Genomic DNA, 16,349 nt, shown 5'->3' on the forward strand with positions numbered 1-16,349 from the left:
GTATTTCCTAGTGGAGAGGTGCACGTAAGGACACCTCAAGGATCAAATTCAAACAATAACTTTTGACACAATGCTCAGATTTCATCGTACCACACTTCATTTTTTTGGCTCGTCAAGGCGGTCAAAAATCATGCATTATAAGTCAAATTTGGTTGAAAAATGGAGAATATTGATGAGTGTACTTAAGCCCATATTCCAATACACAAAAAATAGCCAATTTCTACCTCAGGAGGTACTTAGCTATAATAAGATTGGGTGAACATAACTTGAAAAGGTTTTTGTTTATCATGTTCTTCACTTTGACAACAACAACGTTCACGTTTCTAAAGGTGGAAAGGTGGGTTTGGGGTGCTGAGTTTTAACTTTTGAATGGCAATATAGTCAATTTAATTTTTAAAGTCTGAACAGATAACAATCATAAAGAACGAAAACGTTCACTATAGTGAGGTCCACATTATAATGGCAGTGAACGATTGACAATACCATAGCCACCTCTAATACATGGCCACCTCGTCACATGGCTACCTCGCCTATGACAATACTGATGCTGTCCTTTTCTATCATACAACGAAACAGATAGCACTATCTCTCTCGCTTTGCAATGTTGTCTATTGCCAGAATATTTTATATTTACTTTTGACAGTGACTGTACAAAACTGAACAAACCATATTCTCAGCCGCCATTTTTTTTCTTCATTCTATCAAAATACTTGAGTACACAAGTCGTATAATTGATTTGAAATGTATTTTCGAAACAATGAAATAATTTTTTAACATTACCGTATGAGAAACACAAATTAAAATACATGAATTGACATTTTAAAAGTTGATAACTACCATCCTAGACTTCATCCATGCTTCAGTTAGCCTACCCGTAACTATAGGTTAGACCCACTGGTTCAATTCAATTCATTTTTTTTTTCAATTCAAAAAAGTATTTTATTTCACAAAGTCTTACAAGCAATCACAGTGGTAGCCTACATCATAAATAAGAATACACTTTACAATAAAAATAGACAATGTAAGCCCACAGAAATTACAGCAATATACAAATATACAGGTGTCCAGATAGGTGTAAAACCCCGGCTACCATAGATTCTACATGCAATTTGCACAAAAAATTTTTAGTAAATTTTCTCCTATCGACCTTCGTTTCGAGATATATCGATTTTTCGATATTTTTCATAGGCGTACTTCCGTCATTAAATCGTCAATATCTCAAGAACCGTTGGTCTTAGTGAATTTTAAGGACATCGTAGAAAAGAGGACAAATTTCACATTGATTTGAGGTATAAAAATGCAGGTGTCTAGCTCAAATCCTCGAATCAAATTTCAGTTTAAATTCGATTTTTTAATTAAAAACGAGACTTATCTTGTTTGAGTGTGAATAATTGTCTACAATTTGATAGCTTTGTGTCGAGTGATTGGGGCGTGAAAATACTTTTCTATAGGTAATTTGGCTGAGAAATTCAATGAAACTGGTTAGAAGTTCGTATCTGCAATTGTTATTGAGATACAAGTTGAAAAAAAGTTCAAAGTCGAGTTAAAATCTAAACTTTTCAAACAGTTTTTTCTTCTGATTTTTTCACAGTAACAATATTTTTCCAATAATGAAAAAACTTTGCCATTTTATAACTATCGAATGAGTATAATTTTTCAGGAAAATTTCAAAACTAGGGTGTTAAAAAATGAAAATTTCAAGAAGAGCACCCTAAAGACATCTTTTCGTTGTTTTAAATTCATACCATTGAGATCAATTGAGTTAGAAGGAAAAATCAATCTGTTCATTAATCAGCTGCTCTGATACAATAGAAAGTTTTTCTAATGCTCACCCAACAATAGAGACAATTCTCGCAGTCATGTATGAAAGTAACGTGCTTCCAGTCGGTCGATAATGATGTCTTTCAGTCAATAGTCAAGTTTCCCGTTTCGTTCGTTTGTGTTCCCTGATTTATTAAGTCTAGTTTTTTCATGAGTGTTTGATTTTTCCAATTCACTATTTTCAGTTTTGTTGTTTCTGTTTCCAGTTTTATTTTAGTAGAGTATTGTTTTCGAGTGTAGTTTGTTTGAGTTTTTTTTAGTTTATTATATGATAATCTTTTTTTACTAAAGTTCAATAAGTTATCAAGTTTCCGTGTTTATTATCGTTATCAACATGAAATTTTCCACAATTAAATATACAGACATGCTATTGGTATATGCAGAATGTGCATACACTCAAAGAGGCGGAGAGACTTTACAGAAGACGCTTCCCTCATATCGACAACATCCTTCTTTGAACTCCTCCTCCTCGACTTTGAACTTTTTTCAACTTATCTCAATAACAATTGCAGATACGAACTTCTAACCCGTTTTCATTGAATTTCTCAGCCAAATTTCCTATAGAAAAAGTATTTTTACGCCCTCAATCACTCGACACAAAGCTATCAAATTGTAACAACATTATTCACACTCAAACAATAAGTCTCGTTTTTATTAAAAATTGAATTTAAACTGAAATTCTGATTCGAGGATTTGAGCTAGACACCTGTATTGGTCTCATTCGTAAGATAATCAAAAAAGGAAGTTTTTGCGCTATAAAAATTATTTCGTACCCTGGAAAAAAAAAACGAGAAAAATGTGTCTGAAGTTTTCAAAAAAACTTCAAAAATCACTCTTTTTCAACTTTGACCGCTAAAAAATACTACTCAATAATCGACTTTGGCATTTTTATACCTCAAATCAATGTGAAATTTTGTCCTCTTTCCTACGATGTCCTTAAAATTCACTTAAGACCAACGGTTCTTGAGATATTGACGATTTAATGACTGAAAGTACGCCTACTTGAAAAATATCGAAAAATTGATATATCTCGAAAACGAAGGTCGATAGGAGAAAATTTTACTGAACATTTTTTGTTGCAAATTGCATGTAGAATCTATGGTAGCCGGGGTTCACACCTTATCTGGGACACCTGTATTTAAGAAATATTTACTCTCGCAGAGGCATTACTGCCTGTGTGTGAGAATGATCTAAAGTAGGAATAGGCATAATATAAATATTTCGCAGTACTTGCACAGATCGGTTAAGCTTGTTGACATTTCAATAATAGTGACACTAAACCCCCCCCCTGAGACTAAAACTACATTAAATGTAAATTAAAATTTCTCCCCTCTATCCCTATGCCACCCCTAGAAACCCAAGAAACGCCTTCCCGCCCCCCATAAGTGACGTTCCCCCCATCCAAACCCAAAAACAGACGAAGAAACAGATCACCCACAAGGTGTGAAAACGCCAACATACACACACAACATACATACACATACACACACACACCACACACCACACACACACACACACACACACACACACACACACACACACACACACACACCCACCACACACCACACCCACACCCACCTCAAAAAGAGAGAATCAGGAGATTCAGAAAATAGCCAGTATAATGATTAAAATTCGTAATAGTGACCGGTGATAGAATGTGTAAAGACTTATGATTTTATTAGTTTTTTAGCTCATTTGAATCCAGCCCTAGAATCTAAACTCTGAAGTAATCAATCTTTCACATCTCTCGCCTCTACCGATACCCCGAATCCACCTTTTAATTGCTATTTTGAATGCAGATGTTTATAGTTAATGAATTCTGTTGCAGCTATAGGTAAGTTTTTTACAGAACATGGGCTATGTAGTAGGAATTAGTAGTGAAGATGGTTTTTATTTACCCTTGGCATTGGGATATTGTTATGAATTACTCTCCTTGTTGTATAATTATGAGTGATAGTATTGAATATGTCAGAATAGTTTTTGAATATGTATGTTGCCAAAGTTCTAATGTATAATTGCCTGACATCAAGCACCTCCATCTCCGCGAAAACCGCCTCAGTCGAGTAGTCCCAACGCCTCCCAAGTGCAGCCTTTAGAATCAGTTTTTGTGTAATGAATAGAGGATTCAAAATTGATCTGAATCCTCCTCCATAAGCTAGGATCCCTCCTTCAATAATTGATTGAACAAATGCATAATAAATTGTTAGGATTTCGTTCTTGTTCAAATATTCTCTAAGTTTCCTAAAAAAAATAAATCATTTTTCTTAGTCTGCTGTTCTGATAAGAAACGTGTGCAGACCAGTTGAATCTATTATCAATAATCACACCTAGATATTTATAAGAGTCTACCCTTGCAATTGACTCACAGTTACAAGAGGTATTGTTAATGTTACCACATGTATGCAGTTTGACCCCTTCAACTGAGGTGTCGCTAGCATCTCTCAGGAGACCGGCATGAACTTTGTCTTACTGACATTGAGTGTCAATAAATTATGGTCAAACCATGTTTTTAATGACGCCAAGTCTCTCGTTTGCCCTATTCAGTACGGATTCCCAGTCAGGCCCCCTAACCAGAACAGCAGCGTCATCTGCAAAGAGATAGATCCTGCTATTCAAGTTCAATCTTGCAAGGTTATTTACATAAATCAAGAATAATAATGGACCTAGGGTGCTTCCTTGAATTACCCCATATTCTACTTGTTTCAGCTGGCTATTTCCTCCATTTATAACAGTAAACTGTTTACGGTTACTGGAATACGATTTAAACCAATTAAATGAGTCTCCCTCTATCCCAATCAGTTCCATTTTCTTGAGCAACTTTTCCCTATCCACAGAATCGAATGCCTTGGCCAGATCCAGAATATCAATGCACATTTTTCATTACCTCCCAAGGCAAAATTCACATCTCTGGTTATAGCGAAGAGGGCATCTGAAATATTTTTTGATTTTCTAAAACCATATTGAGTTAGTTAGTATCTATTACTTCAAGGTATGTTTGTAATTGGTCTTTTATTACTTTTTCAAGAATTTTGGAAAATACGCTAAGTAGCTGATTGGACGAAAGTTTGAACTCTCAGTTATGTCTCCTGATTTGAACAATGGAATCACCTTTGCAATTTTGAGGGCGTCAGGAAACTCGCCCGAAGCGATGCTCAAGTTGATGATATGCAGAAGTGGATCAGATAGGCTTTGAAAGTGGGATTTCAGGATATCAGCACAGAAATACAATCATACCAGGAGCCGAACCGCCGCGCAGGAATTCACATAAGTAAGCAACTCTGTCCTTGTCGATAGTGTGTAGGATCAATCTAGAGTCTACTGCGTAATCTGAGTCATTTACTACCGGTGGGCCTATAGGGTTTATTTTATCAGCTAAGTTACTTCCCACATTGAAAAATATTCATTGAATTCTTCAGCTACATGCATTCTTTTATCCCCCAGATATGTCTTTCCTGCCATGTACTGGTCCAGTGGAAAGGGGTCTTTGTTTTTTCTTTTACCAGACAATTCATTCACAGTCTGCCAGAATAGTTTTGGATTATTTTTAGAATCGAAAATTTTTGTTTTGTAGTAGTGTGTCTTGGTTCTCCGTATCAATGAATTCAGTTTATTTCTGTAATCTATATAATAGTTTTTAAGTTGTTGATTGAAGGGCTGGTTCCTGAGCTGTTTACTTATATTGTCCCGTTTTCTAATTGAACGTATTAAACTTCTGTCATCCAGGGCTTCAGTTTTACCTCCCTATTGCTGAATTTCTTGATTTTTGTAGATTTTTCTATAAAAGTTTTTTAAAATGGAGAAGAAAATGTTACAGGATGAATTTAATTCTTGTTCATTAGTGACAGCCCTCCAATCACAATTGCTTATAAATTCATGTAAAGATTTTTGTCAATGATTCTTCGTATTTTTTTACTGAATTTATTATTATTGGTTTACGAAATTTCTAGTGCAATACTGTAATGGTCAGTCACATCCGTAATTACAACTGCTGTTTTCAGGCAATTATAGTTGTCGTGTCTGATAAAACATGGTCTATACATGATTTACTGTTCCCCTGCACCCTAGTATATTTATCAATACCGCTCATAAATCCATTTTCAAACATCATGTCTAGATATCTTTCAGTTTTATTATCTGACCGCAATATGTTGCGTTAATGTCACCCACAAGAACACAAGTTTTATTCCTATTGATATTCATGTAATAGTTGCGAAGTGCATTAGTAAAGTCATCCAGGTCACTGTCGTAAGTACGATAAACAAGAAGGTTTATATTTTTTCCATGATACGTTAATTCGATACTCAAACCATACACTGTCGGCCAGCTCCATCTGTCTACATTCACTCACACTCACTCCCTCCCTCACATACACCAACACTCCGTCATTCTTGTTTCTCCATCTGTTCGTTTTAAAAGCCCTATAACCCTCCAATTGAATACCCACAGTATCGTCTCCCAACCAAGTTTCCCCCAGCATGATTACATCCCATATCACATTACTTCCATGCAAATAAGTTATGTAATTATCGAAATTTTTGTTGAAGCTTCTGATATTCAAACATATGAACTTTAGGTCATTTTCACCATTGGAGAAAAAGTTGTCCACCTCAAAAGCCTCAACACTCTTACATTCAATACGTCTGTAATTATCCAGATGAGCATCCCTAAATGACATCAAATCTACTATAAGTAAATAAGGTTTTTATTTATAAGCAAGCAATGGGAAGAAATTTGTAATAAAAAAAAATAATAATAATAAAGAAAAAACTTTGCTCATAAAACTGCCGCCGCCACGTACCCCCCCAACCCACCCATGAAGCCCCATCCAAATACAAGTCCCATCTAAGTTGAAAATACATATAAATAACCCGGACAAACAAAAAAAAATTATAAATTGCTGTGCTACCAATTTCTCCTTAAATCAGTTGGAATAGCATTTAACACCTATTAACCTAAGGATATTGTCGGCTCCAATGTAAAGATTTTGATAATTATGAATGGATCTATCGCCTATGAATGAGAAATCCAGTTTTCAGAGCAATGAACTTATAATCTTCATGGATAAAATTATACAAATACAAAGACAATAACTTGCAAGTTTAAGCATCTAAATTAGGTAGCCTATTACAAACTAAAGTACTTATTCAGTTTATTTGAAAAACAGTGGCTATTGCTTGTATACATACAAAACAAATATATGGACAAAATAGAACACTATAAACTGTTTAAAACTCAATTTAAAACATTAATAAATTCACATAAACGAAAATGATTCAGAGCAAAATTTACAACACAAACATAGCCAGCCATTTTTCAGAGAAGAAGAAAGCCACCGGAAAACTACAAGTCAGAACAGAGAGACTCAAAAAATCATGTCCACGCTACAGACACGTCACCAAAAAATTATAAATTACAAGTTTAGAATTCACACCTTATATTTGTTCTCAATAAAACTTTATTTTGAAACTATTATTTTAAATTTTCATATATCATCTCGATTTAAATAAACTATTTTTCTGTTTATCAACCTCGGTGACACCATGGAACAATGCAACAATCATTTATGATAAAAAATTCTCCGTCGAAAAGTTTGTCCGTCTATCGATGACTCTGATATTTACTATAAAGTTCCATAGATCTCGAATTGAAGATTCGATTCCAATGTGAGAAAAAATGTAATATTACAAATACCCCCCTCTCTACATAAAATTTTACTGTTTGAAAATTGTTGAAATTAAATTTGAGAACAGTAACAATTTTTCTATAAAACATTACATGTCAACTATAATTGAAAATTATTATAAAATTCATCAATAGCATTTGTTATATGTTTCCAAACAATATTTCAAGTATAGAATATCAAAATTACTTTTGATTTAGCTTATATTTAAAGGAAAAATATCTCAACAGAAAGTTTAATATGTAAGAATAGTTTTTTGAAATTGCACATATTTAATAGATAGAAAAATTCAATTTTTATTGCATAAAAAAATTTAGTATGTTGAATGAAAAATGTATTATTATTATTTATTTATTATTTTTTTTTTTTTAAATGAATTGATGAATTGTTACATTTAATTTTCACACAAAATTTCAATAAATCAAAAAATGTTCATTTCTTTCACTATTGACGCGGTTGATTTTATCGATGCACATTTTGGAAAACAGTCTGTTAAGGCACTCAGTAAGATTTCAGTTAAGTGTGACTCCAGTGTGATGACATTAGTGTTGGCTTTACTTGTAGTCGACTGGCTGCATATCAAACTCGATACAGGTGACATCTCAGTTAGCATTGCCTCATGCTTGTAGTAGACGGCTGCATACCAAACTCGATACAGGTGACATCTCAGTAGCATTGCTCATGCTTGTAGTAGACGGCTGCATACCAAACTCGATACAGAGTCACGTAAATTTTGTATCATATTTGTAATTATACAATGTACATTTCAGGCTTGAAATGACAATGTAATTCGTTTTTTGGAAAGAGATAGACGCTGCATACAGATTAATTTAGGTGAGGATTATTTAGGTAAGGTTTGGTTTTTTGATATTTCAGCTTTCAAGGTTTAGAGTTCTGCATACAGGAATAATTTAGGAGAGGATTTTTGATCAATTCTTTCATGATACTGTGACTGTTATTCTGAATTCAATTGCGAATGTGAACATGGATGGCAATTACCTCCAGGTAATGAGTAGTGTTGAAGTTGAGATACAAAGTCAGCAATAAGTGTTGGCATTGCATAGTTGGCATCAGCATTGGCGCAGATTTGGCATCAGCATTGGCGCAGGCATTGGATCAGCGTTGGCGTAGATTTTGGCGTAGTTATTGGTGTAGATATGGCGTAGTTTGGCGTTGACATTGGCGTAGTTATTAGTGTAGGCATCTGCGTAGATTTTGGCGTAGGTATTGGTGTGGATATTGGCGTAGTTATTGGCGTTGACATTGGCGTAGTTATTAGTGTAGGCATCAGTGTAGATTTTGGCATAGTTATGGTGTAGATATTGGCATAGATATTGCGTAGTTATGTCACACTAGTTCGAAAATCACCCAAATGTTCTTAACACTCTTCATGGCGTTCACTGTTGCTGATTTCGAGATTCACATGAAACTATTCAATGTTAATGTCTGTGCTGTACCGTTATCTAAAATGCTTATAAACTAAGAAGAAAAAACTGATTAGGCTATCAATACATTCTAATACACATGAAAATTATTTTTAAGTATATAATCAATATAAAATGAAATTTGTTAAATCTTATTATACAGTCAGCAATACATAAATCTGAAATATGGAGATATCAATGATAAATTTCCCTATAAAAAAAAATTCATTTATCTATTCACTGTTCAAATATCAAAATTTAATCCATTCTTCAAAATAGAAATAGAATTTCATAACACCCTGTATCATTATCAAAATTGTAAAAAACATCAGATCATCACAACAAAAATTAATTTCAATACATATTTAATAATTTCAGACAATTGGGTCTTCTATTCACAATCATTTCATAATATATCTGCATTTCATTATCATTTAGTATAACATTTCATTTATAGCATTATAGCAAGTTCATTTCACATTTATGATTTATCATTCAGGGTTTCAAAATATTTAGTTTAACTTTGTGTTCAAAAATTGTATAAAAAGCAAATTATTAATATTATTAATCATCGTTGTGGATACTATAGTTTATTTCGACTCTTCAATGTTCTAAACACAAACTACATTCATGACAAAACTTTACTACAATCATTAAACAAGAAATCATTCAAAACATCAATAATATTTGGCTTCAAAGGCAATCAATATTATAATTAATCATCATTTTGCATCTATGGCAATCAACATTATTAATCATTATTTTGCATCTATGGCAATCAACATAAGTAATCAACACAAAAAAATATTATCTCATTACTGCCTCTCTAAGTCATAACCTCTGGTATTCCGTCTTAGGCAATAAGGGTTTCCATCTCAAAAAACAATCACATACCAGCAAAATTCTAATCAACAAACCCCACTAAAAATTCTACATACACTCCAGCATCCATTTCAAACGATAATCAATCATATCAAAATTTATAGAACAAACAACTTTTTTTTTAAATTTAGAAAAATTTAAGCTGTAGCGATTATGCTATTCTGAATCCCGGCATAACACAGGATTCCTAATCATTGTGGTTGGGGAATACCCTTTCATCATGTGATTCACTGTCATCATCTTGTAAATAAGCAAACTTGAAACAACCTTTGAATACTAATACATCATGGTGACTTGGTGTTTTTGTTTCTTCAAGAACATGATTTTATCATGGGTTCATTTGTTTCAACAAGGCCATTTTGCTTACAAAAGTTAGTCATGTTCACTTGAGAATGCATTGCATAACACCTTTTCAATTCTCAGTTGAAAGTTGAACTCATCAACTTGATTCAAAGCAAGATCATTTTGTTTACATGTTCCACCTCTACAGAAACCTGTCTCATGTAAACCTTCACTTGTTCATAGTTTTCCTAACCTTCAATGTAGCAATATTACTTTCATGATAGTTGACTTTCAGTGGAGACAACTCCCTACCTACTTTCTTACTCAATTCACTATCTCATTAAGGTTGACTTTTTCAACAACAGTAACTAGGCCTACATGTCAGAAACTTGAATGAGTTGATCCTGTATCTTAACACTACTATTATCCTGCTCAATTTGTTTTCATCTTCATGACTATCTTCAATGTTCATGTGCACTTTCAATAGAAGGTTTATACTAGCCTGCTCTAGTCTAATGCTAGCAATTCTTGCTTCATCTCATCAAACCTAGCATTAAACTTAGCATTTTGCTCATCAATCTTAGCATTCTGCTCATCAAACCTAGCATTTTGCTCATCAAACTTTTGTGTAAGAATGCTATAAGATTCAGATCATTTTTAATGTTGCCATTTTGTAATATGCACAGATATCTATTCATTAAACTTGATCTCTCTTGAACCGATTTCCCACTCAGCAGTAAACCATCCATAACCTATCAAGATATCTATCCTACTAATAATTTTTCATAACCAGGGATTCATGGTGTACCATTTGGGATATATTATTTTGTAATTCTGTCCCACCACAGGGGTAACATTTGCCGTGCTACCAATTTCCTTAAATCGGTTGGAATAGCATTGAACACCTATTAACCTAAGGATAGTTGTCGGCTCCAATGTAATAGATTCTTGATAATTATGAATGGATCTATCGCCTATGAATGAGAAATCCAGTTTTCAGAGCAAATGAACTTATAATCTCTGGATAAAATTATACAAATACAAAGAACATAACTGCAAGTCTAAGCATCTAAATTAGGTAGCCTATTACAAACTAAAGTACTTATCCAGTTTACAGTTGAAAACAGTGGCTATTGGCTTGTTACAACAAAAACAAATTATATGGACAAAATAGAACACTATAAACTGTTTAAAACTCAATTTAAAACATAATAAATTCACATAAACGAAAATGATTCAGAGCAAAAATTTACAACACAAACATAGCCAGCCATTAGTCAGAGAAGAAGAAAGCCACCGGAAAAAACTACAAGTCAGAACAGAGAGACCTCAAAAAATCATTGTCCACGCTACAGGACATGTCACCAAAAAATTATAAATTACAAGTTAGAATTTACACCTTATATTTGTTCTCAATAAAAATTTATTTTGAAACTATTATTTTAAATTTTCATATATCATTCGATTTAAATAAACTATTTATTATGTTATAAAACCTCGGTGACACCATGGAACAATGCAACAATCATTTACGATAAAAAATTCTCCGTCGAAAGTGTTGTCCGTCTATCGATGACTCTGATATTTACTATAAAGTTCCATAGATCTCGAATTGAAAATTCGATTCCAATGTGAAGAAAAAATGTAATATTAAAAAATAAATACACTTTCCGTGAAGCTGCCACAGGAACTACCTAGAGCCCCTCCTAAACCCACTCTCGCATTGATAGAAAATAAAGAAATAGCACAGAAAACGACCGAGATAAATAGATGTTACTAAATGATGAAAGTTCAATGGGGGGTGATAGTGACAGACTAAGAGCACCGAGTAGAAGACTCAGTTATTGCAGTTATCAATTTAACTTGTTATCTACACATTAATCGATAAGTCGCAGCAGATCAGATGGGAACAGCCTGACTCCGATAGTACGAATGTAACAATGAGTATGACAACTTAAAACGACCTTGTAGAGGAATAAGATATGATAAATTATATTCCTACTGTACTCTAGTGATTATGCTTATTATTATATGTTTAAAAACAATTTTTAGTATTATGAGAACATTATAATAAAAATGACAGGACAAAACAAAAGGAGCCACTCTCCCCATGGTCACTTACGACACAGGACAAACAATATAGTTACATTTTACAGATCTCATGAAGAGCAATCCAAACGGATAGATATCAGAATCCATTTTTAGGAATAAGTAATCCATAAAATAGTGAACCAATCCATTATTTCAGTTTTTAGTTTTAAACATCAATAATTTAAATTATGTAAGTAGCCTAATATTCAATAACTATGAGGCATGTATTATAAGCATATAGCTAATCAATGTTCATGTAACTGTCTGTGCTTGAGCCAACCTACAAAATTTCATCGATATTATTATGCCAGGATAAAAATACAGTAAGCTAGCAAGATAATCTGTTTATCAATCTGTGTAGTTCGAACAACAACCATGCAATACTGATTATATGATTGCAGAATAGTAAATTGCATGATAAATAATGTAATGATGAACGTGGATATATTTAATATGGTTTAAAAACTAAGCAGTCCATTACATGGGGTTTATAATGATAATGTTTATTATTTTCAAACACAGGTCATGGCAACGATTGGGAACACTACCTAATCATTAACTTACTTATCGCTATCGGCTGAACAAAATATACCAAAATAATTACAGATATCATAAAGAGCAACCGGTATGAATATATGAAAAGTATGTCAGAATTAATCCATTAAAATTACTTATTTATTATAGGATTTATATTTTTCTATTATTTTAAAATGAAATTGGAAGGCATACCTACCAAAATAACTCAATTCTGTTGTTTTGAAATTCAGATGTTGTATCACAGCTTTTAAATTAGCCGCCATTTCAGTTTGTATAAAAATAAAAATCTGATTTCAGTCATGAAAGCAAAATTTTGAATCAAATTATGAAAAAATATATATTTTATTGATCAATTGACATTAAATTGATTATTTTATCAAGGAAATGATAATATCATTAGATAAATTAAATGGGATGAATTGAGCAACAGCTGTGTACAGTCAGGGGCAAAATGGAGAGACTTGGCAACGTTTTTCTCCTATCTTTCTTCACTGCCATTATAACGTTGACCTCACTATAACCAGGGTAATTTGTTATGAACTGAAATCAGTGATTAAGTGAATGTCACCCGCCACTGCCGTCTTTATACAGATGTCTCTGAATAATTTTGAGAACGCAGTGCAGCCGCTCCAATGCTAACATAATAATTTTATTATATAGTCAGCATTGTCAGAATATGGCGATGGAGTGACAAAATTTGTCGAAAAAGGAAGGAAAATAAACCAAGCTAGAAGCCAGTGCAAAATATGAAAGTATTGAATTTTAGAGTGATTGTGTAACATTTTGGATCACAGTTAGTGAATTTCAGTGATTCGTGCATCTTAATAATTTTTACAATGTCTGCGGCCATGGAAAGGATCCTTGTCAATCAGGAAAAGTTTTCTATTAAATTGAAGTTTCCAAAATGAGTACTTGATGTGTGATAATGTCATTATGAACTCATGCTGAGTACCTATTTCATAATTATTGTTTTATTAATTTTAATACTTATTCTATCAATGCTTTCATGCATTATAAATTTAGGAATATTAATTACCCATATCATTGAAGATGTTGGAATTTTAAACTATTATAAAACACTGATCATCTAAAGGGTAATTTCGAGTATAACCCTTACGATTTAAATCTTTGTTAGAACGCTTGTGGTTCAATGATGAATTATTAGTATTAAAACTCTTGGTCATGTTTTATAACATGCTTCAATCTCTCAGGAAAAGGAATTGATTATTATTCATTCTGAATTTCAATAACTGATAGTTCTATGAGAGTAAATATAATAACAAATTGTAAGTTTTTGAAATTTGTCAGTGATCTCAAGTTGGAAACTTTGTTTTTAATTTGAAACAATTATTCTACATCAATTCAATTTAAATGTTACAATTTAGTCTGTGGAACATAAACTAAAAACAGTGTAGAAGCTTTTATCAAAGTTCACTATTTTTCGTTTGACCTCCAGTTTTGAATATTGAAATCATGGCTTACCAACGCCAAACCTGGCAAGTTAACGAATCTGGCATTCTAAGGAAAAAAGATGAACCCGAAGAGGAGCTTCTAGTGTTCGGTTACGCTTGTAAACTTTTCAGAGACGACGAGAAGGCGCTTTATGTAGACCAAGGCAAGCACCTGATACCTTGGATGGGGAACGAGTCGTTGAAAATCGATAGATACGATGTGAGGGGTGCCGTCTATGATTTGTCACAGTTCGAGACCGCTGGCGGTCAGAGCGAGGAGCCGCTTTGGTTCAATTTGTCCCAGGAGGAATTGAAGATAGAGCAGATGTGCGATGAGGAACGGTACAGAGCTTTGACGCATAACGAGGACGAGGAAGCTTTATATCAGGAGGAGGAATTGAAACGTTTACACCAAGCTTTAGGTAGCGACAAAGCTTATGGACAGGTATCCTACAAATATGACGAAGAAGTGGAGGGAGGTGGTGATAAAAACGGGGAGGAAGATAAGGGGGAGGAGTCGAGCAACGATAAAGAACTAGACGAACCCTTCAAGCCGCCTGTAGAACTGGACCTCCCCCAGGGTATGGTGATACCGGAAAGTGTCAACTAACGCCATCATCGAGAAAACCGCCATGTTCATAGATCGGCAAGGCTCTCAGATGGAAATCGTGTTGAAAATCAAACAGTCTAACAACCCTCAGTTTCAGTTTTTGTCGCTGAACTCACCCCTACATCCTTATTATCGGTTCTTGTTGTCTGCTATTAAAACCGGAAGGTACAAACCTGTGATACCTGCAAGTGGAGGGGATGGTGGTAGTAACGAACAAGAAAATTCTCAACAAAATAACAGTAACAGTTATTATTTGCATGGGAGTTTAGCGGGGACAAGTAGTAACGTTGATGTAGCTCCAGTGATTCCCACAATTAATTATAACCGTCAGCTGATTGTGCGTATTCCATGTTGGTGAATAAAATCAAGGGTAATCAGAGTAAATTTTTAGGTGCTGCTGCAGAAACTGTAGCCAACTCCAGGGAGGAAAGTAACAGTAACAGTTACGATGGGGTAGCAGCGAGTAGTGAGGAGCGGGTACCAGTTACTAGGGTACAGGAGGAGTTGGAGGAGGATTCTAAAGGGTCGTTGAGTCCGGTCACTCGACCATCTAGGCCTCCTAAGAGGAGAAGGAGAAAAAGACAGCAAGGAGCTTGTGCTTATTATGACCCCGTGGAACAAGATATGGAGAACCCAGTTTTTGAAGGACCTGTCATGGAGGAGGAAACAGTGATGTATTGTGAGCCACCACCTCCTCTCCAAGTATCTGTTCCAGTTCCTGAGGTGGAAGTAGCGGTAACAGTTCCTCCCGCGCCGACACTACCGGTGATTGATTTACCCCCAGCAGATCTGCAACTAATTATTGATAAAATGGCAAGCTATGTTGCGAAAAACGGCAGGGATTTTGAGAGTATAGTGCGGAGTAAAGGTGATCCCAGGTTTCATTTTTTGAATCCCAGTAACCAGTTTTATAAGTACTATTCGAGGCAGGTGGGACATTATGAAAGTTTGTTGAAACCGAGTGCTAGTGAAGTGGTTCCTGAGGAGCCACAAAATAGTTGTGAAAAAGTGGAGAGTTTTGATGACACGTCCTGTGATTCGCTGAAGAAGGATGTTGCTGTGAAAAGTGACGGAGTGCAGAAAAAAGTGGGCGGAGTGTCAAAACCGTTGCCGGTTTGTTTTTCCATAAAAAAACCGAAAGAAAGTGAAGGTTTGGAGATAAAAAGTGCGCTACCTGTTGAGGAGAGTTCAGAAGGTGAGGAGGATGAGGAAAGAGAAGAAGGAGGGGAGGAGAAGGAAGTAAGGGAGGAGAAAGTTGTTGTGGAAAACGTAGTGAGAGTTACAGAAGTTGTGGTGATTCCAGAGGTAAAAATTCTGGAGGAACAAGTTAGGGGGAAGGGGGAGAAGTTGCTGATGATTGTAGAGAAGAAACCCGTGGAGAAGAAGATTAAAGTGGTGGAGAAAGAGAAGTTGGTCCAGGTGGGGAGAGATAAAGAGAAGATGTCAGGGAAAGAAAGAGAGAAGACGAAGCTAGTGGAGAAGGTGAAGGTGTTGAGGAAAGAGAAGGAGAAAATTGCGGCGAAAGATAAGGAGAAAGTTGTGGGAAAAGATAAAGAGAAAATGGTGGGAAA

The 16,349-nt window shown here is 34.5% G+C and overlaps 1 protein-coding gene across 1 annotated transcript; it reads left to right on the top strand.

Moving 5' to 3' along the window:
* Positions 1-13,871: 13,871 nt before the first annotated feature.
* LOC111049341 (protein suppressor of white apricot) lies at positions 13,872-16,349 on the top strand (the record flags this gene model as incomplete). The annotated part of the gene is given in 3 exon segments (XM_022335386.2): positions 13,872-14,774; positions 14,776-15,098; positions 15,101-16,349. Coding segments are annotated over 3 exon segments (2,156 nt in total), but the record flags the coding sequence as incomplete, so codon positions are not given.

Source organism: Nilaparvata lugens, unplaced genomic scaffold (genome assembly GCF_014356525.2).
Source record: "Nilaparvata lugens isolate BPH unplaced genomic scaffold, ASM1435652v1 scaffold4838, whole genome shotgun sequence".
Classification (NCBI taxonomy): Eukaryota; Metazoa; Arthropoda; class Insecta; order Hemiptera; family Delphacidae; genus Nilaparvata; species Nilaparvata lugens.